The 22219-nt window shown below is 40.5% G+C and overlaps 3 protein-coding genes across 3 annotated transcripts in view; 2 read left to right on the top strand and 1 right to left on the bottom strand.

Annotated features, from left to right (window-relative positions):
• The window catches only part of afap1l2 (actin filament associated protein 1-like 2), a 30481-nt gene extending 10802 nt beyond the window's left edge, over positions 1-19679 (bottom strand). Inside the window, exons 1-4 of the mRNA XM_061755495.1 lie at positions 19539-19679; positions 9560-9688; positions 5988-6053; positions 4257-4348 (exon numbers count right to left, since the gene is read on the bottom strand). Of these exons, the coding sequence (XP_061611479.1) occupies positions 4257-4348; positions 5988-6053; positions 9560-9688; positions 19539-19554 (303 nt within the window). The 5' untranslated portion in view covers positions 19555-19679. The remainder of the gene's footprint in view (positions 1-4256; positions 4349-5987; positions 6054-9559; positions 9689-19538) is intronic.
• Positions 1951-4442, top strand: LOC133469628 (kelch repeat and BTB domain-containing protein 13). The gene has a single exon (XM_061756925.1). It carries the CDS (start codon positions 1951-1953, stop codon positions 3451-3453), a length of 1503 nt encoding a protein of 500 aa, XP_061612909.1. The 3' UTR covers positions 3454-4442.
• atrnl1b (attractin-like 1b) overlaps positions 19623-22219 on the top strand; it is a 53671-nt gene continuing 51074 nt past the window's right edge. The window contains exon 1 of the mRNA XM_061755482.1: positions 19623-19764. The gene's annotated coding sequence lies outside the window, so the exon portion shown is untranslated. The remainder of the gene's footprint in view (positions 19765-22219) is intronic.

A 22219-nucleotide genomic window follows, 5' to 3' on the forward strand; every position in this document is an offset into this window, starting at 1 on the left:
ATGAGGAAATCTCCTCCAAACGGACAAACAAAAGTACGGATGCCCACGATTCTTTCAGTTTGGTTCTAGAAATGTATTTTCTATTTGCAGTTTGAATTGCAATCGACATATTCTCTGCTGGGCCATAATTCAATACGGTACAATCCATTATTCCCCCGCTGCCCGAGAATAAAAACTAGTACAATCCTGTTGTCTTGTCCTAGAAATCAGGAAGTAGCCTCATCTATAATAAGAAAAACAAATACGGCAGTATTTTTTTTCTTTTTTTTAAAGCACACTTTTCTTTTTTGTGCCATTTGAGTCATGATTGGAGCATTCATTGGAGCCCATGATCAAGAATAAATAATAATAAATAAAACTTGCCTGCTAACATAAGATTGTAAAAACTAACGACCAAATATGACATTTCGATTTGTTTCCTTTTCTAAGCACATGTTGTTCTCTTTATTTTTTCAAAATAAAATAAGAGACTTAAACGTGGTATATTTAAACACCAAAATGTTCAACCAAACCTCATAAAGTAATTTCCTCTAGCTTGACATATAATTTGAAACACTGTATCCAGGCTAATGGAATTTAGCATAGATGTTACTGATATCATAAACCTTCAAACAACTGCTACTTTATTACACACGGAGCAGCAACACATACAAGCAAAGCAGTTACTGCTGCCCGACATGTTGGAGTACAACGTGGTACTCTAAATTCAGAACTGCCTGTATACTGTAAAAAAAAAAAAAAAAAAAAACGTTGCTTAAAAATCTGCGTAGTTCAACCTTGCAGGAGGTCTGCCCTATATTTTATTGCCAAAACAATCTGTTGACTCAGCAGTTCTACGCTATTTTGCTGTAGCTTCAAATTGGAGCTTTTAACATGGGAGTATGTGACCTAACAGGAACTTATTAAGAAATCTGATGGGTTTGTTTCTACTGTAAATCATACAGGAGTTGAAGCATCTGCTATTAATTAAAACAAAGCATTCCAGAGCAGCTGCAGCCTCCTGTCACACCCACCTTATCACAATATTCCAAGGAGAAATAAAGTAAGTCGGCTAACGCAGACATTGACACTGCGTACATGCAGACCACACAGCAGAAAATCTTAATGTGTGTTTTATACTTGAAGAAGCTTCACTTTCACTGCAGCCCTCTCCTTTCCCTTCACACATCCTCAGTGACTGGATCCGGCAAAACTAACAAAAGAAAGCAACGGGGGTGGCAGGGGAGTAATTGGGGTGTGGTGGAGGGGCTAGGGGGAAAAAAAACGAACAGGCAGAGGAACATGGAAAATCCCTGGTTCCCATGCCAAGAGTCTGCTGCGGCAAAAACAGAACAATTCCTGGGAGTGTGTTGTGAAAGAAGTCTTTTTTTGTAACAGTCACTTTTGTTATCAAATTGAGGGAAATTAAATATTCTCACTGATGGGACACAGGTTTGCTAAAATGAGACCAAAATATATAAAAGGTCAATGTCAATGTCTGTAAAATTTAGTTGTGGTACCTTTTTATATCACATGCTAACCACTATTCACATGCTGAATTTTACGTATAAAGTACAAAATGACCTGTTTTATAACAACTTTTCAACTTGCTTCCAAATTTGAGACTAAACATTTGAAATCAATACGTGCATAGAAGGACACAACTCAATTGTGCGGTCAGATACTGTTACCGTGAACCTTTGGCTAAAACACCAATGCCAGCCAATCAAATTAGATTTTTGTTGCTCGCTAGTTGCCAGCAGCTCACTGTGGACGTCAGCTTTCATTTCCCAAGCTTGTTCCTTCCAAAGCAGCACAGCTGCTATCTATAGAACAACTCTATTTTCAGACCGTGCAGAGGGGACGCAATGGAACTTGTTTGTTTACCAGTCACATGTAGTGGATAAATGGGTAAATCTCAACTGGAGTGATACATTTTCCATTGGAACAAAGACCCTTGTTTGTAAGATCATGGATGTGCCCGATGGCCCGGGATCCGTTCAAGAGAAGAATGCGGCCCTCGATCTGGGGAAAAGAGAGGCCGCCCGGGTGAAGGTGAAGGTGGAAGAGAGCTGGTTCATTGTAGAGAGGGCCTTCCTAGCGAGGCACAGCAACTACTTCCGAGCCCTCTTTCAGTCTGGCATGCTAGAAAGTAGGCAGGAGGAGCTCCATCTTAAAGGAGGCGTGCATGCAAGAGGTTTTCTCGTCGCAGTTGCCGTCTGTAAGGGAGAGACTCCGAGCCTCTGCGACCCGGATGAGCTGGTAGACGCCGTGGAGTGCGCTGCTTTCCTCCAGGTGCCGCGTTTGACACGGCATCTTTGTGATATCATCGATTCGGACAACTGCCTCTTGCTTTACCATGCCGCCTACATCTTTGGGGTGGAGAAACTCTTTCACAGCGCCGCCCTTTTCCTTTGCGATACCTTCGAAGACCTGAGGGAAATGGCGGAGGCAACACTCCCTGAGGATCTGCTGCAGTATTCCCAGTCGTTATCCCCTGCGTCTTACATCGCAATCGGTACCCATTCTCCTTCATTGGAGCTGCTCCACGATTCCTACCGGGTTGTGTGCTACCTCGATGAGGGAGAAGGACAATGGAAGAATCTCACACAACTCCCGACTCTCTGCAGTACTTCCATGTGTGGCGTGGCAGTACTGGACAACCGCCTGTACATCGTAGGGGGAGTTTATGGTTATGGAAAAGACACTGTAGACGGTGGCTTCTGCTTTGACCCTGAATCAGGGAATTGGACTGCGCTTCCAGGACCCCAGAGACCCAGATACGACTTCACCTTGCTGGGGAACGAGGGCCGACTCTACGCCATCGGAGGCGAGTTCCAGAAAAGGTACATCTCCACAGCAGAGTGTTATGACCCTGTGAAGGGAGAGTGGACTTTTATACAGCAAGCACCGAGACCGGTAGCGTCGGCTGCTTGTGCCGTTGCGAGGCGTCGGATGTTTGTTTGCTTCTGGAAGCCCCCCGATACCACGGACATCTACGAGTACGTAGCGCCTGATGACAAATGGAAACTTACCACCACCATGATCAGACCTCAGAGTTACGGCCACTGCATGGTAGCCCACAGAGACAATTTGTACGTCATGCGCAATGGGCCCTGCGATGACTTTCTACGCTGTCTCATGGACTGCTACAATATAACCACAGCCCAGTGGACAGCAATGCCAGGACACTACATCAACAGCAAGGGGGCCCTGTTCACCACCATGATAAGGGGCGACTCTGCACTAACGGTGAAACACATGTTAACGCTCGAGTACGCCATCAGCACGGGTGAATGGAAGCCTCGAAGGCAGATGAAGGGTTTTCCAAAGAGTGGATCACTGTGGACATGTTTACTCAGGCTTCCCAAGACGGGACCGGTAATACCCCAGGTGGATGCACAGGGGAAGGGAAAGGAAATGCCTTTGACAGGCAGAACGGAGCGATCAGTAGATGATATGCTCAAGGTCTAACATTTTTGGAGGCACTGGATTGTGAGTTTTTGAATCATTGGCAAACGCTATCTGTTTCATCTGTCAGTGTTGTCAACTTAGCGATTCAGCAACTTTTCCGACTTCTCTCGCGAACATCTTTTTTAAAAAGCAACTAGCGAGTTCAATAGAGACACAAACAACTTGAGGGGAATCATTTCATTGTTTTCTTTTGAGAAAAGAGCCCGGTAGAAGAGCTTTTAATTGGCTCAAACTTAAGGTTAGGAGGTGTAAATCTTTTGGTATGTTTTATTGGTGCGCCATTAAACACGTCGCTGGCGTCGGCCGGAATCCTCGTAATTTGTTGAGCCGTTAACATTGCATTGTGAAAGATAAGCCATTTTAAACACTAAAGATGTTTGTAAAAATAACAGACACACATGCGGACTGACTGGTAGTATCAATTTGAGGAAAAAAATGTCAATTGACCAAACATGGACATAGGAGGTTGTGTCCCAATGCCAGCAATCTACAGTCGGTAAGCACTTTTTAAAAACCCTATTTTGAGAAATACCTACATTTTCGCATTTTCACGAGTGCGCGTCAAATTCAGGAGCTGGTAATGTTCCACCCTTGAGTAATGAAGCTGTTTCTGTGGAGTAACCTTTCATGAAGCCTCAAGCTAGCGAAAAAGTGTTCACCCTGTACAGCCTTTAGGAATTCCAATGTTCTCAGTTTAGCAAAAGAAGGGATTGCTTTTGGGGATCCTTTCATCCATTTCAGTCCCTAAACGTTTTTGTTTTACAGTACGTCAAACTATTTGACATGGAGGAGGAGTCACTTACTGTTCTGGGGGGTGGCAGATTTGGAAGGCTCTTCTGTGGGACGGGGGCATGTTTGGACGCTTTTCCATTGACCAGGACATCTGCTCTGTCATCTAGAATGTAAAAGTAGCATGTAAGTGAACAGCAACATGAGTTTGCGTCCAATTTTAAAATAAACACACGGCAAATAAATAAATAAATAACTGGTCCATGATGTGAGTTCTCATTTTAGGATGACCAGATGGTCCCACAGCAGAGGGTGGAAACGCGGATTCAAGTCCGATGGATCGGGGCGGTTTCCGATTTGACTTTTGGACATATTGTGTTTCTTGTCCTAGTTCTTAAGATGTGAACGCATAGAGTGGATCTACTTCCTGTTCTGTGTCACGGTTTATTTACCTCCTTAACATAGCTCACAAGCTAGATTTAAATTACATAAAGATTTTAATGGTATTCTTGGGTTTAACGGGGTTGCGCAACACATAAGGTAACAACGAAAGTCGTCTTGCTTAATGTTGCTAACGTAATGCGAAATGCCATGGAGGGGCTCACGGAACTTAACATAGATGTTACGATTATTATAAACCTGCATACAACTGCTACTTTAACACACAAGAAGCAGCATCAGACAACAACAAAAGAGAATTCATGTAAACACCAAAATCATACAGTACAATATTACGCACGGACATAAATTCTCTCTACTACAAAAAAAAATGGTTGCTTAAAAATCAGTGATTTAGCAGGAGTGCAAACGATGAACACAGTGGGGGAGCGCCGTAGTCTTCAGTCTCCTAATCGCTGCTGCGTTCAGGCTGTCCAAGTGGGTCAAATGTTACAGTGGACATGAGTTATTGCACCTCGCGCTCGTCGGGACTGAATTCAAGTGAAAAGCAGACGTGAGCTACAGTCACAGACAACCCAAATCCCCCCGCCACCCCACAACCATTTCCTGTCTCTTTCTTCATAACTCCTCGCCATCTGTAGCTGCCTTGTTTTGTTTGGACTACAAGAAAGAATTTAGTTTGAGACTTTTTTCTCTTTTTTTTTTTCCCTCCCCTTCTTTTGTTCTTGAGTTTTGTTTCAGAGAGACAGTTGCAATTGAGTCATGAGATTTGAGTGTGCTGAATAATTGATCAGAACCATTTCAGTTAATAGGAAGTCACTGTGTTCCATTAAATTAGCTGGAGTTACATAACGCTGTCAGCCTCTTAGTCGAGCATAATTACAGGAAGTAGCTAACGTGCTGTCAAAAATCAGGGTAGTCTGGGAGTCCATGACAGTTCATCAAGTAATAAAATACATTACCATAGGGCTGGGGGATTAAGCAATTTTATCAATTAATCCATTTTATCACCGACTGTAATTTACCTTGTCTGGACAATTTTTTTTTACTTTTTTTCCCTGTAATTCTGAAATGCAAGGCTTGCAAAATGGCTGAAAACAGAGAGGAACTGGTTTTAAAAAGTTTTTTTTTTTTTTTTTTTTACTTTTCTGACCCTGTCCGTGACTATTTTTCAAAATATTCTAATTGCGACTTTATTTACTTCCATATTAAGTCCATATTGCATAGAAAAAGCTAACTTGCCACCTACTAATGCCAGGGTAACTTCGGGACCGAAAAAAGAAAAAGGAATAGGTGTGTTTCCTGAACTGTAAAACACAGATGTTCATCCCTAATCCTAGTGCCAATGACAAACTACCTAACTTGTCTCATGCATTTCGCATAAAACAACAATTCAAAATGTTGACCTTTTTCCTGCTTTTCCTTGCTACCGACGACGACTTTATTCATGTAGATGTACTCCTCATCCGCACCTGTGCGAAGGTCACAAAAAGACAGAAATATCATTACCATTTAAAAACAACAACAATTTCAATACATACAGTAAGCAAATACATAAGAAAGTCAAAGGAAAGTGATGCTATCCCTTTGTGCTTCCTGTTCCATCTCATTTTTGTAGTTCTTTAGTCCGGCCCACATTTACATTTTCAACAATCCTCCAATATTTACAATTTAGAATATTTGTAGTTTAATTTAAAATTTTAGTAAATAAAAAAAAAAAAAAAAAAAACATTTTTCATCCACTTTTTCTAATAATGGGTAAATTGATTTATTGTGAATAATTACATTTTAAACAACATACACATACTTTTTATTTATTTTATCAATTATTTTATTGAACGCAATTAGCATTGATCCACAACAAAATTAAATTAATTTTATTTATATAATAGTTATATTTACCGTATTTATTACAGTATATATTTACATCAATCAACAATTTAAAATAAAATGTACATATACATTTAACATTTTTGTATCTATATTTTTTAAAGTAAATTGTTTAATTGAAATTAGTCATAAATAATACAATTGTAAACAGTAATTATTTTATTGTTCAATTAAATCTATCTATCGATCTATCTATCTATCTATGAACTGGCCCATGTCCATTTTCCAAAATCTGTGAACACTTAAAACATTGCCTATGCACACAAGTATATCCTCATAACAAGTTTATCCTAATGCCGACGCCCCCAAAATTAGCATTTTGTAAGATAGTATCATCATAGAGGAGTAATTACAGGTTGGGAGGATCTTGCTTTGACAATGTCCCGTAAACAGTTCTCTGAAAAAAAACAAAGCATGTGGTTTCTTTTGGCAGCCGGTCACCGTGACCTTGCAAAGGAGAAGTTTTTCTAAATGAATTAATATTCGCTGACTCAAGATCGCATCACCAAAGAGAGCTTTGGGTGTTAAGACTTCTTTGAAATTGATATCTTGGGCGGTAAGTAAAGGGAAAAAAAACAAAAAAGAAAAAGAATAGAAAGGTTTTTCCTGTCTTTGGAGAGATGAGGTGCTATTTATAAACTGCTGCTCAAAGGAAGTGAGCGTCCCCAGTGGATGAACCCGGCTTTTGGAATAATCATACAGCTAAGAGCCAGGAGAGGAAGTGTGGAGGAACAAGTCCAAGACCTGAACATGGAAAGGGAAGACTGTTCCAGTGTGTTGGTGTCACAGAAGGAGAGGGGACTCACTCTGACTTTTTCAACCCAAAATTCATCGTGAACGTCAGTTTTTATAGTCCTCAGAGGGCCATACTACATTTATGACTGAACATGATGGGCTTTTTATGACAGTTCCTCTGAGGTTTTTTGTTTTTGTTTTTTGCTTTTTCAGTTGCTTGGCGGGCTCGAGAATAGCCAACTTGTAGGCCTTTTACAGTTTTTTTTATTTTTTGGGAGAAAAATCTTCGAAAGACTTTGATACGCTAATTTACCAATACAGTGAACCCCCGCAGATTCACGTTTTGTTTTTTTTGGGGGGGGGGGGGGGGGGGGGGGGGATCTATCCTCTGTTCTTTGTTTAAAAAAAAAAAAAAAAAAAAAATACATCTTTTGTGCTCAGGCCAAAGCCATGTCTAATATAGTAAATATTGCTTTGGCGCCATCTCGTGGAATCTTGGTGCCAAGAACCTATTTTAAAGTGAGGGGAGGAGATTCATTTAATCAGCCCGTAGCTGTCATATTCACTTTAAAGTAAAATTTCTCCCTGAAATGCCTAGATCACGCTACGCGCATTGTTGTTATCGTCGGCAAGGTAACGAGTGTACCCGGTCGCGTTGACCGGTGACGGGTTTTCTGGTTCCGCCTCTCCGACAACGTTTGATTTGTCAAGATAAAGCCCAGTGATTGAAAAAGACGGGATGCGGTGGTCTTGGAATACACGTCGTGTAGTGTTGCCACTGTCTGAACGAGATACGGCAAGATTTTATGGCGGTCGTCTGACATAGTGCAATTGTGAAAGATCAAATTTGTCTTGTAGTCTGATCAAGGCATTAAGGTCTCCAGGATCTCAAGACGGATTCCTTTAACTAATAATGCTTCCCGACTTGCAATCTGTCATGTTATGGTGTTTGTCATTGCAGCAAAAGCTACGCCGGTCGGTTAGCCGCAAGCCATTCAAACTTGCTCTCATCAATTCTCCTCCTTATGTAATGTGCGGTTGCCGACTTAGTTTCCCACAAATTCACTGAAAATTGTGAGTCAGCACTTGGCTATCTGACAACCCACTGCGCAGTTATTTTGCTATCTGCCTAACCACCGTGTAATTATTACACTCTCGCAGGCCCTCAACATCAGATACACTCGAGCTGACTGAAGCGTTGTTTGTGAAATTACCCCGGCATTTCATTGGAGAACATTTGTTCGCTTTTCACGCCGACACCAGCCAAACTGAATATATCTCCCGCCATCACAGGGTAATACACTGCTTGTTTATTTTCCTTGCTTATGGCTCGGACACTTAAACCATGAAACTGCTGGTGGGCTGATGTTATTTATGGTTGCTGGAAGACTGTTTCCGTGCGAATTTTGAGGGTGTATTGTTTAAACCGTGTTCTCACGAGAGTTGAGCTGGAAATCGGACTAGTGTTGAAGCAAGATGCCTGCTTGCTTGAAGTACAGGGTATCAACAAAGTCTTTAAATAAACAAATTAAAAAAATAAGCTAAACAATTTTAAAGAATGTGTATTCTTTCGTTCTAATAATTTGCTCTTGTACTAAATGTGTTAAAGTGTAAAGAGACTTAATGGACACCCTGCACAATGACCGAGACATCATTCTTGAGAAGTCAAAAAGTGTGGAAAGGAAACAGCATAATGTAGTGCAAGCAAATTTCTTTTATTGGGCTTCCATATTTATGGAAAAATCTCCTAATCTCCTAAAAACGTGATCGGTTTGTGGCAATTTCTTTATCGGCCTAACTCTGTGAAACTTGCCAAGCAACAAGCAAAGTTTGCCGAGCAACAAGCGACAACTCGATCATGACTACAGAAAGGCCACATGATTGGTGCATGTTTTTTGTTTTGGAACTTTTGGACATCTGCATTCTGCCTAGCAACAAGCTGCAGCCCCAAATGTGACCATGGAAAAACTTTCTAAATGGCAATTTTTTTATTGGATTTGCCCAGGGTGTTCTGCCTAGCAACAAGTCACAGTTCAATCATGACTATGGAAAAACTTGACTTGTGCATGGCAATTTTTTCATTGGACTAGCCCTGGGACATTTGCCTAGCAACAAGTAGCACCCCCAATCATGACCATCGAACATCTTAAGAAAGATTTGACTTTTTCTTTTTTTTGGACTTGGACTAAAAATAATAAAAAACTGCATCCTAAAAACTCGACCGTTGCATGAAAATGTTTTATTGGACTCAACCTGCTAATTCTGCCTAGCAACAAGCCGCAGTCCAATAATGACCTGGAAAATGCCACCTAAAAGCGCATCGTGAAAGTGTTCTCGTGTTGTGTACCCGTACCGCTGGACGCGCTGTAGGACTGAAGAAGGTCGGAGAGCAATCCCTTGTGGATGGTGGCGTTCCCACTCAGGGTCTCTTTGTCCAGGATGAGCAGGAAGTGGTGGAGCTCCATGAGGAGCTGGTCCAGCACTGCAAGCACAGACAGAACAAAGATGCTCAACAAAGAATGAAAATAAAGCAGCAAGGGAGGATTTGTCTGTTCGCGCTTAGACTTCACGCCAGCGTTTTGCATGGGAGAGATCAACCTTTCAGCCTTGACGCGCCTCCCACGCATGTCCTCCAGGGTCAGGCCATGTGGGGAGCTCTTTGTGTGTGTCTGTGGGCCACGTGAATAGCATCCAAGAGGGCCTCAAAGTGGGAACGAGGATGAAAGACGTTCTTTAAAGAGAAGGTGGAGCCGATAGTTGTACTGTCTTTTTGTACCGAAAGGCCGCAATGTCGACATTGGTCACAATCCCTCAATGACCTCAAAGGTAATTGTCACTGTCCAATGAAAATCATGGACAGTGAACCCGTTAATCCCGATAGGTGAAAATCTCTGTTATAAAGAAAACATTAAAATCTTTATATATAGTTTTAACCCGTCCACACACTTGAAACAAATTAAAGGCCAAGTGTGCTTGCTTCAAGCGTATTAGTTGTCCCTCCGAGTTGAAGTTTACTGTAAAACTGACACACAAAGCGAGATTTAAAAAATTGTAAATTCCCCAAATTGCCAGCCCTTTTAGAGCATTTTGACTGATCTTTCAGGAGCCACAGAATATTGTGTTTTGTTGACAATATAAACACTTACCGCAAGAAAAAGTAGACTCTCTTCTTTCAGCCGAAACAAACCTGTTTGTTTCTTACTTTTTTTGTTCTTTTGCGATCACCAAAAACCCGTTTCTGACCGAAAAGTTTTTGGTGACTTATTTTGATGGCAAAATAATTTTAAAAATGAAGTTTGGATTATTAATCAATACCACCAATACAAAATATGCATGTGTAGTGCAGGTATTATTTTTTTATCATGTCAAGTTAGACTACAGTGACTCCCGCCCATTCATAAATAATTGTTTGCAAACTGCCCTACTCCCAATTTTTTTCTGTACATTACTTTTTGTATAAAAGCTTACCAAATCCTCGTAAACATGTAGTCGTCCCTGGACTTCCTGCCTCTCTCCTTGATCATCAAGGCTACTACTTGAAAATTCAAAGTAAAGGCAAACTCAGGCGAGAGAGAGAGAGAGAGAGAGTAGCGACATCCTTTAATAAACCAACTGTGCGGTTACCCGAAGGGGTGCGCTTCGCAGGAAGAACCTCAAAGGATGGTCTCTCTTCAAAGTGTCACACTCCTCTCATGACTCTTCAGCCTCACGGTAACCGAGCCTTCAAAGTGAGAAAACGGGAGGATGCTTTTTGCAACACAAGGTGTCAAATGCTGAGGTTTTTTTTTTTGTTTTCTCCCCCTCCAACAGCTGGACTGTTTTTAATGACTCCTACTCACGCTGGGTCAACTTGTGCTGAGGGGCCCCACGTAAGCAGCAAAATACTGTAAAGGCTTTTTTTTTTTTTTCCACACAGGGAGCGCACAAAATTGCCCTACAGAAGACCGCGGGTTTGCCGACCTTTGCCTTTAAAAATCAGAGGTTGGAAAAGTATGGCCCGCGGGCTACTCACAGCCCACTTTGTTCTTTAATCCGGCCCACCCACCAAGCATTTAGTCCTGTAATAGAGTGAACCCCCGCATATTTGCGGTTCGGCATTTGTGACTTTGCCTATTTGCGGATCCATTATTCGCAAAAGGGCTTGGCTCCAAACCACCACAAAAAAAACAGAAGCTTCTCAGTATTTGAGGAATGAACTCCTGAAAGGTTGCTTTCCTTCAAAGCTGCTCCTGCTTTATGAGCAAAAAGCTCGTCGAAATGACTCACATCTTGACTTAAACGGACTTTTGCATTCACATTGCTCAGCTTAGCACTTGTTTGTTTGCAAGGGGTTGACTCAGATGAACTTTTGGGTGCGGGGGCCCTGGGAAACAGCGAGTCAGCTGAAAGGACACGGCGATCTGTGGTCGGCGTTCTCCGCTTTGGCCGGACGCCCGCCCCGCTCGCCGTCCGCCCCCCTTCGGTATGTGCATGTAAATTTGACTGGAGGCTGCTGTGTGAAACGTTGTAAACAGGAAGTGGAATAATGCAATCAATTAAGATTTCTACACAGCTCAAGCGTGCACCACGGGGGGAGTTATCTAACTGGAGCCTGAGGTTGTATTTCCTGTTTTGATTCATTAACAACATTCAATAAACCACTTTATTTATACTGATTTGCCTCAAACTGGAGGCATCGACTGCCGATTTGGATGATTAATTATTCAATGTCAAATATACAAAAAACATTTTCAAGTTGGAGGATAGCAACGAGCAAACTTGATTTATGGTGATGATTTTCCTCTAAAAAAACTTCCACTTCCTCTTCAAGTTGAAAAATATTCATCAAAAAATCATAGGCTCCATACTAGGAAAACTACAGCTCTCTCTCTTACTGTTTGATTTTGGTTTAGGTCCCAATTTGTGTATGCGTGTGTTATGTACAGTACAGATGCAAAAGGAGTTGATGAAGACCATAACGGAAGCCAAGGGGGGGGGTTCAATTCATTTTTCAAAGCTGCAGACCTCTGCAGAGAGCGTGCTAAAACAGCGAAGAAAATAAAGTCCAGTAAAAGTATATAAAAAAATGTTGGTGTTTTCTGGGGGGCTGGGCATTCCTTTCAATGGGGAAAGTTGATTTGAAATACGAATGATTTGAGTTAAAAGTAAACTTGAAGAAAATAACTAAGAACAACAAAATGACGTGATTCATACTTGCCGATTTTTCAACTGAGTAAATACCCCAAACTGCGATTCCCACAAACACTTTATCATCTTGTAGATTTTTGGATGCTCATTAATTCATTAATTTTACCCATGAGGGCTTATGAGTAGTATTGGAAACATATCATCAATCTTTACAAGTCAAATTGTCTGTCGCAAGTAAATAATGTTCATTATAATTTTAGGAAAAGCAGCTTTCTCAATATTCCATATGTTTTTTGTGGTTTGTCAACATGCAAAAGATTTGAAGTTGAAAAAAAGCGAGTCAAAATGGGAGGCGGGGGGTTTCGAGGTAGCGTGGTGATGCAATAAAGTCCGCCGACATGCAAGAGGCTTCGGTGAGGAGCTGTGCTGCTCGGAGGTGGCTTTTCGGACACTTTCAAAATGTCCTCTCGGGATGAATCACACTCGTATTTTGGGATGCGGCGTGCAGATGTGGAAAATAGCAGCAGATGTGCTCACCCGGCGCTTTTCACATCTGCGCTTGCCACACAGCCTTTTTTTTTTTTTTTTTATCTCGACATCTCAGTATGTCTGTTTTCATTTATTAGTAAGAAATAGTACAAAGCAATGAACCCTACAAAAACGGATGTGGTGTAACGCACTCCCAAAACATGCCTTTAATGGTAAGCTTTAGTATATTTACTTTTATTTTGCCACTACAGTATTTAAAAGGGGTCAAGATTTTTATAAATAATAAATACATTTGAAAATTTAACGAAGATATTTATTTACAGTCATGCCAATGTTTTTAGTCCACATTTGTCCACATTTTGCTAGTTGCAATGCATTACTTTATGTTCAAAATTGTCATAGAAATCTGTATTTTTTTTAATCTGTAATTTATGATGGCAAATGCGCAATTTTATTATCTTTTTTTTTTTTGCATTGCAAATGATGAGCACAATGATTGGCAACTTCTTTTTTGAGTTTTGACATCAAGTACTTATCAAGTGTCTGCCAATGAAACCGCAAAAGCCCAAGTTTCAAAAGGGAAGCAGAATTGAAACATAACACTGGCATTGTATATGTGTTTTCCCATCAACGTACTTCTGTTGATAATCCCCAAGAAGAAGTTTATAGTTGATATTTGACTCATGCCGGTGAACCGAAGGCGCCTCGCGTCTTGTTTGTTCCTGTCTGGCTTGAAAAACTGGCTTGATGGAGTCCTTCAGTGGAAAGTTAAACACTTACTCGACCGCCATTGTTTGACGGCAAAAGACACAGCTCTGTCCTTGTGGAACGCAGGGGGGCATGTAGAAATTCATCCATAATTCAGTCGCTTGTGTGCAATTCACTAGATTAGATTAATTGCGCCTCAAAGTAACTCCTACTAAATACCTATTTATATTTTAAGATCAAGGTTTCTCATCCGAAACTAATTTTCAGCATGGAAGCATTTAGTCAAATAATTGTGTCTTTGATGCCTACAGTGAAGAGTGAAATTGAGACAGCTCTCACATCAACTTTTTCTTTGCTCCCGACACCATGGTTATGTGCATCCTAATCTAAAAGTCCAGACGAAAATGTATGAAAACTATCACGGTTCACCCGGCCGGAACTAAAAGCGAAGAGGATCTTCTATCAAAACACATAACCTGCAAATGCTCATAATATATAATATCTATAATCAACATTTGTAGGAGCGTGGCGTCATAATGGAACGGAATAATAGCAGTTTGTGAAAGCCGCCGGTGTAAAATGCACATCTGCAGCGAGGACGTGGTAATTACAATAAAGCCGCAAGTCAAAAGTAGCGTCTAAATCTTCTCACATGGGCAAATAATGGTAACATTGTAATTTCAGTGTAGTAGTTCCAAATCACGTTGCTCCAACTCCGCTTCTATCCCGCAGTGTTTTTCCTCTCTCTATCTCAAAGCATCATCCAAAAATATGCTGCACACATTTGCTGTTGTGGTTGGAGTTTGCGGCATCCTGCTAAGAGGTGTTTCCAATATTATGATTCATGTATGTTAATAAGGTAACCTAAATATTGATTATCTGTACAATACAGTGCAGTTGTGTCATAATGTAAACATTGTCAAATAATACCTCTCAGAACTTGGCTTTTGTATTGGATCCCATTCGATTAGGTGTACCTAATGTTGTGCCCACTGAGATATAATCCGTAGTGACGTTGTTATCAACCAAACTTGCACTGTACATGAACTCCTTGAACCACTTTTTTCAGTTAGAATACAGTGACACCTCCAAATGTTTTGCTTTTTATTTGGCTTTGTGTGTGCGTGTGCATGTGTGTGTTTGTGTGTGTGCATGCGTGCGACCACAAAACAAAGCTACCAGCGATGTCAATGAGATAAAGTGGCCGTCATAACCGTAAAACAGGAAATGTAACATACTGCGACAAGCGGGCCACTCGATGTTACTTCTGATGCGAAACAGGTGTTTTTGAAATTAGAACAAATTGAAAGTAAGTTTCCACTGACTAATACTGTGATTGGCCGAGCGGGTAGTTAAAGGGTTAACATTGGCCTCAAAAGTGCCCCTTTTACAGGCCGTTAAGACTGGAAGCAGCCCCTGCCAAATAAAAACTAACTAACAACATCGCCCCCCCCCCCCCCCCCCCAATCTACATAAACGCCCCTTTGCTCACTTATTATCAGGTTGATGAGTGGCCGGGGGGCCCGTGGGGAGCGAGTGCACGCCTTCAAAAGAATACCCGATGAGGAACAACGCAACATGTGAGCTTCTGTAGCCAGTAAACTCGCGGGAGCGCGTCTTCGAGGGCCCGCTGGAGGGTACCCGCCCCCTGCCAGGTAGCGGGAAGACCGTCTTCCTTTTCATCATTTTTATAGGCTGCTCCAGCTTCCCCAAATTACCCGTGCCCCCCGTTGGGGCATTGACACACTTTCAAGTAAGGCTTAATGCCTTGGCCTACTTTACGGAGCTTACTTACCGGCGCATATGTGCGACTTATAAGTCTCAAGTTATTGTGGCCAAAAAATCGAGCAAATCGAGTTACATTATTTGGGTTCAGCATCACATTTGTTTTTATTAGTCCAAAACCACTATCTATCTAAACTGTTATAGTGGTGCCTTGAGATACAAATTAAGTTTGTTCCGCGACCATGCTTGCAAAGCAAAACGCTCAAATCATATTTCCCCATTAGAATGATCTGCCTTCCCCTCCAAAAAAAAACTAAAACCCAATTCAAATGTTTGTAATGTGCTTTTTTAATAATGAAAATAACACTATAATTTTCTACTTTATAAAAACAAATAGTAATCATAGTTAAATAGAATGAAAAGAACTAAACTGTCTCCTTCTGGTCTCTGCAACTTGACCACCAGGGGGCATTATATCACAGTCATGCAGACACAAACGAAAAAGAGTTTCACAACTCAACTGCTGTAAGTGACTCAGTAAGCTGCGGTTAGTTGTTTATTGCAGAGGATAAAGAATAAATGGCCGTGAGTATTGTTATATTGTCTGTCGACATGAGTTGATGCACTGTTCCTGGATAACAAACACTAAACGGTGGACCCCTGCGAAGCGGAACGCAATTAGCAAAAATAAACGGATAATTGACTGCTACTACAATTGCATAGAACCCCCCAAAACAATTTGAATCAGCTTTTTCGGTGGTAGCTCCCCTCAAGAAAATAAAAAGAAAAAGAAAATTAAAAAAATGAAATAAAATAGAAAAAAATGGAAAGAAAATAAGGGAAAAAAGGAAAACTTGAATAGGTGCAAACTGCAAGTACACGGGGGTCCACTGTACATACCTACGGATGTCAGGTGCTGACTGTAATTTGTTCACAATTGTCCAACTCAAGAGTTTTTTTTTTACTAGAAATTGAACATTACAGTAATTATTTTATTACATAATTGGTGAACTAATTGTAATAAAATTAATTATAAATGAAACAAAAAATGATGATTAATTTTTACTTTTACTATTTTAAGTATATTATTGACACATTTTTCTATAGATCTAAGAATGATTCGGCCCGTCTGTCTGTCTGATAAAAATCAAATGTAGCCTGTTAGTACCAAAGTTTGACCACCATATAGATGTTATTTTTTTGCAGTCCTGCTCTGTATTAAATACAAATTTTAAAAAAAATCGGGAAAACAGTGCCATCTGCTGGATGTGGTGAAGCATTACCCTCATCATTGGCTGTTGACAAAAGTGGCAAAAAATGATTTTTCCCACGCACAGCGTATGCAGAGTTAATTCCTCGCTGGGAAAAGTGCTGATTTCCACCCCCGTCCCAAAGTGCTGATTCCCCCCCCACCCCAAAAAAAAAAATCAGTGTTGCAGGTGGATGTGTGAGAAGATGAGCTCCCTTCTCCTCCCCTGCACTGAAACCTGCAGGTTTCGAGAAGCAACACACGAGCTGTCATCCCGAACAATGCGCGGCCTTGTCATCTCACCGCCCGCTGCCCCCGCACCCCCCCTCTTCCCCCCCAGAATGTTTTCCAAGTTTCACTGACCGTTTGAAAAAAAAAAAAAACCCCAGTCTTCAATTTCAACCCTTATTTCAATACATGACTCAGAGTGCGCTTTCATTTTCCTGCACTTGACATGACCTCATGTCACTTGTTTCACTCAGCAACAAGTGACACTCTTCGTTAACTTTAAGGCCAGTGTACCCAATCAAGCATGTTTTTTTTTTGGCGGGGGGTGGGGGGGAGAACCTTGTGATTGACTCGTCATGACCACAGTACCTCGCTAAAGTAAATCTATTATCATATTGTAATGTAGTATTTTACCTTGCTCTTATCCATCTGCTATCATATCGCCCATTTTGGGGCGAAACTTTGAGAGATCAATAAAGAAAAAACGTCACTGTTGTATTTTAAACAACCTAGGAAAGTGTAAAACCATACAGTACTCGGTTGTAATGTAATATTTTAAAAACAAAAATGCAACACCCCCCAATTGCCTCAAAAATGGTTTGTTCCATCCAATCCCTCCCACCTCTGCCTGACTGAGCGCTTTACCTGTGCAATGGATTTCACTGCCTTCCAGTCATATTGTGTAAGTACCCACCTTAAACCAGGATATGTGGCATATTTCTCAACTACTCAATACAAACACACTATTATTATTACCGCTCCTGATTTTTATTGCATTTAATTGCAGATCACTGTTTATTTTTGTTTGGTAGGAGACTGGCGACCGAGAAAACTAAGTCGGCTGAGATCGGCTCCAGCTCAGCCACGACCCAAATGAGGACAAGCAGTATAGAAAATGAATGGATGGATGGATTATTATCTTGAAAAATATTCGGTCTAAAGGAAGGGTACGTAAGCACTTTTGATCTGGCCTGCCGTGCAATTCTGCTTAGGGACTGTTATAAAGAGCCCACAGATGCTCATACTAGATAATCAAATTTCCCTTAGAGGACCGAGACCCCCATTAATGAAAAGACATGAAAGACATGAAAAAACATGAAGAATTTGGCCTCTTCCAACACTGCTCCATTGACACAGGCACACAGAGCGAGTGGGAGTAAACACAGTTGAAGCGACACTTGTTTCTTTCAAAGCCTCCCAGTCCTGGTCTAGCTTGACTGTTGGACATTGTTCTCGACCAGTCAAGGGCGGAAAGGGAAACCAGTGCATCAATCGAAAACAGCTCCCCCCCATCACCCAAAAAAACTTTCTGCCATCATGTCCCATGTGTAGACTTCAATTTTCCATCACTCTTCCCAGCCTGGGAGAGTTGCGATCAGGCCAATAGGGAAGTGAAGCGCAGCGTAAAAACCGGCGGCCTTGCTCATCCCAAATGGGCAAATAATAACCACGGGAATGCGAGGAATGCTTTGAGAACAATGTTAGCGCTATTGGACTTGATCAGTGGCCAAAGTGCAAACAACTTTACGGAGTATTTTACTTCCAAAAAAAAAAAAAATACTTTCATTCCCACTGTGTATGCGTGCAAGTGAAAAAGACGCTCAAAGAAGCAGAATTTAGCATCAGACAACTGGAATAAACTGCCAGCAAAGTTCATATTTCTAAAAAAATAAGACATACAACCTATTCCTGTTGAACGGAAAGACTCATTTAGTCATTTTTCTAAGTGTATAATTGTTTTGTTTTTTTTTTGCATATTTTTGCATATTTTTGAAAGTTGTTTCTTATCAATTGCAAAGCACAATTTACGGGTGTCATGCTCAAAGCCCGGGGGCTTGATCCCGCCCACCACATCATTTCATGGCCCACTAAAGTAAATAAACTGTTCATGTTTCTTGCTCAATGGATTTTGATCTTTTGGTTTGTGGGAAATCTGGACTGAAATTGTAATTTTTCTTGATTTTAACCAGATTTACGAAACTCAACATAGATTTGACAGTAGTTGTTCAAATATTTGCTTGCCACTATTTGCTCATGACTTCAAAATAAATGTATCGTTAAGAATCAAAAGCAGGCACAAATGTTGAGGTGATTGTAAATTTACAGTGGTGCTTTGAGATACGAGCCGCCATCCGGCTGATTTTTATTTTTTTTGCTCTTGACTGTATGGTGACAGCCAACTCAAGTCATCTCACGTCACAATAAGCGGCAGTTTAACAAATAGTGAGCAATTTATCCAAATAAGAGGCTTCAAGCTGTTTAATGCCACTCCCAGTTGAAGTGTCCTGTCAAACTAAACACAAAACACATTGAGAATGAAAACGTGCATTTAAAACAACCAAACAATTGCCTAAACAAAGGCTCCACTAGCTTAATGCTAACATACAATGGAAAATGCCATTGAAATGCTAATGATTAGCAGCGATAGCTGCAGTTTTAGAACTCTTTAAGTGACGAACGCAAATGGTGCAGCAACACACGTGTACAGACGATATAACAATTCTCAGTCATATTCTTTATCCTCTGCGAAGAACGACTAATGTTATGAGAAGCCGAGAGAGGAGCAGATACTGTATACACAGTTTATCCGGCCGGTTTGTCCGGCTTATACTGCCCCCAGGTGGCCAAGGCGCACACACCAGAGGGAGCAGCTCTATGTGCATCGAAGTAGAAAGCGTGACACAAACGGTTGAATTCTTTTTAATTCTCTCGAGTTTGACACCGCTTCCTTCCTTAATGCATGACGTGAACTCCGGCATCTGTTGACTACATGTGAAACTTTTGTCAACTTTCCCTTTCTCCTTACCTTTGTGCTTGTCCATTCCCTCTTGTCCCGAGGCGTCCCGCTCCACTCATACAAGCCGACTGTCCCAAAAGTTTTCAGACAAGAGCGATGACCCTCTCGCAGCCGCCGGCAGCGTCTCCCGCTCCCGTGAGCCCCGCGCTCGCTTCGTTAAGCCTCGGAAAACACACGACTGGGTCGGATAGCGACGGCCCCGCACTCCACGTCCTCTCCCACTCTGCACAATGTGGTGAGTAGCGCACCTCCCTCACTCGCTCGCTCGCTGCGTACGCCTCCTTCTCCCTGTCTGCAGCATCCACACACACACATGCACACTAAAACGACTCGGAAACTCCCCTTTAGTGTTAAAGTCCAAGTGTGTCTCATGAGAAACTAAAGATGAGCCTTGCCTTAGTACTGGCGCTTACTTGTATGGAGACAGTTTTAAATGCACGTGGATTTAAAAAAAAAAAAAAAAAAAAAAGTCTACACACCGTTGTTCAAATGCCAGGTTTTAAAAATTTTCAAAATAATTTAAAAATGTTTCCCCCAACTTTATTAAAAACATCTGAAAAGTAGAAGTAAAACTAAACAACTGCGATAATGTGGTCGCACAAGTGTGCACACCCGCTTATAACTGGGGATGTGGCCGTCTTCAGAATTAAAGTTAACCAATAACGTTAATACTAATGTTAACTGGTGGGTCAGCACACACCTGGCACATTTTAAAGTACCTCTGATTTATCCCAAATACATTTCCGATGCTCTAGTAGGCTTTCCCTGGCATTTGTTTGACTTTGTAGCAAAAGCCCGAAGGTTTTCTTTTCTCAGTTGATTATGTTTACTTCCCCTCATTTTGAAAATTGAGTTGTACAGGTTATAGGTCAAATTAATGCTGGAAATTGTTTTGAAATTATTTATCTTGGTCAAATATTTCTAACAAGGGTGCATAGAATTTTTGTATCCACTGCATGTATTTGAAATGCATTTGATTGGAAATTTGCACACTGGCACAAGAATACAGTTTTCTAAATTACATTATTATTAATAAAAAATAATAATTAATAAAAATTGTTTACATAACCTCTGTATCAGTCATATTATTTAAATACGTAGCATGTAAATTTGCAAATATAAATAAATTTAAATAAAACAAAACAAAAATAAATAAAATAGCAAATCATTTTACATCCAAATACAATAAATTACATATCTCTCTTTCTTATATTAATAAATGATCTTCAATTACATGTAACTATTATTTTTATTATTTTAGTATTTTGCATTGCTTTATTTACATAATTAAAAAAACAAATATAATGGTAAATATTAGTATTTTATTAAATAATGAAATAATTTCAATTATTAGATTATACAATTCAAATTAATATTTTCATATACAGTTTAAAAACATTTTTTTTTTTTTTATTATATATGCAGATTTTGATCCACAAAACAAAAACAATGAACTTTTTATTCTTTTAATATGGACATCTTCTCTTGAAGAAGGCGAATATAGCCACCGCGTTATGATACTCACTACTGCCACCAACAGCTCGGTGGTCCTATGCCCACTTTGCTGTTTGGCATTTTGCGTTGAATGTGTGACAAACAACTTGCATAACTTTGCAAAGATGAAAGGAGATAGCATTTTTGGCTCACACTGAGATCTGTTTTCATCTATTACTTTACTGAGTTGTGCCATTGTGATGGCTTTCGCCCTAAATGTTTCATCCACAAACTTTCAGTAGAACAGAAAATAATTAACCCGCACTGGATGACATCACAGCACCTGACATTTCCCCCTTCCTCCTTCACGTAACCTAAATCCCACCACGGCGCATTTTGTCTGCTTTCCGAATGCGCGTGGAGTCGGATGTCTTTTTGACTGAGCTTGTCATGCGTTTTCATCATCTTCTGGGCTTTGTTGTGTTAGTGGACATTCCTCTCATTCCTCCACCCGCTTGCTGCGCTCCCACGGGCTCCGTTGAGGTCCACAACTTTGTTCACGTAGAAAACACGGCAGCATGGTTGAATATGCTCCAGTGATATGTTTTTTCACGTTTGAAGTGCTTGGAAGTTTTGTTTGTACAGTATAGAAGCATACTGTATGGATGAATGTGCAATTGACCGGAAGGTGTTGGAATAGCTTAGTGCAGTGGTTCGCAACATTTTGTAAACACGGTTTAAAAATGTTATTCATTGCGTACCACCAAAGGGGTACCACACTTTTTTTTTTTATTACTCATGCAAATGAACAACAAACAAACAAAACAAATAAATTACACAAATAAGTGTTGAATTAAAGTTACACGAAGCAATCAATAGACTCTCACAGCTCATTTTTGCGATATTTTTCTGAACATTCTTGCTCCTGAGTATTTTTTGGGGGGAGGGATAGCTTGTTAGCGACCACTAAAATGTGTGAGTTTTGGGGCTCTCTAAAAAAAGATTAATTTTTCAAAAGAATAATTAACACAGCAATTCCAGACCTTAATATATCATTTTAATAATACAATGTTACAGTCATTATCATGTATTGGTAATGGTTGGTTTCTTTATTTTTTACTCCCTATACAATTTATCCCATTCTTAACAATTAGTAGAGGATGTTCAGCAAGATACATGGTCATCACGTGTCCTATATTTACTTTATTTTTAATGCTAAGGTGCCTTAATATCCCATTTTGACACTTTTAGGTGGT

This window comes from Phyllopteryx taeniolatus, chromosome 19 (assembly GCF_024500385.1).
Source record: "Phyllopteryx taeniolatus isolate TA_2022b chromosome 19, UOR_Ptae_1.2, whole genome shotgun sequence".
NCBI classification, from domain to species: domain Eukaryota; kingdom Metazoa; phylum Chordata; class Actinopteri; order Syngnathiformes; family Syngnathidae; genus Phyllopteryx; species Phyllopteryx taeniolatus.

Coding starts and splice junctions, on each gene's coding strand:
- LOC133469628 (XM_061756925.1), top strand. CDS start 1,951: ATGGATGTGCCCGATGGCCCGGGATCCGTTCAAGAGAAGAATGCGGCC.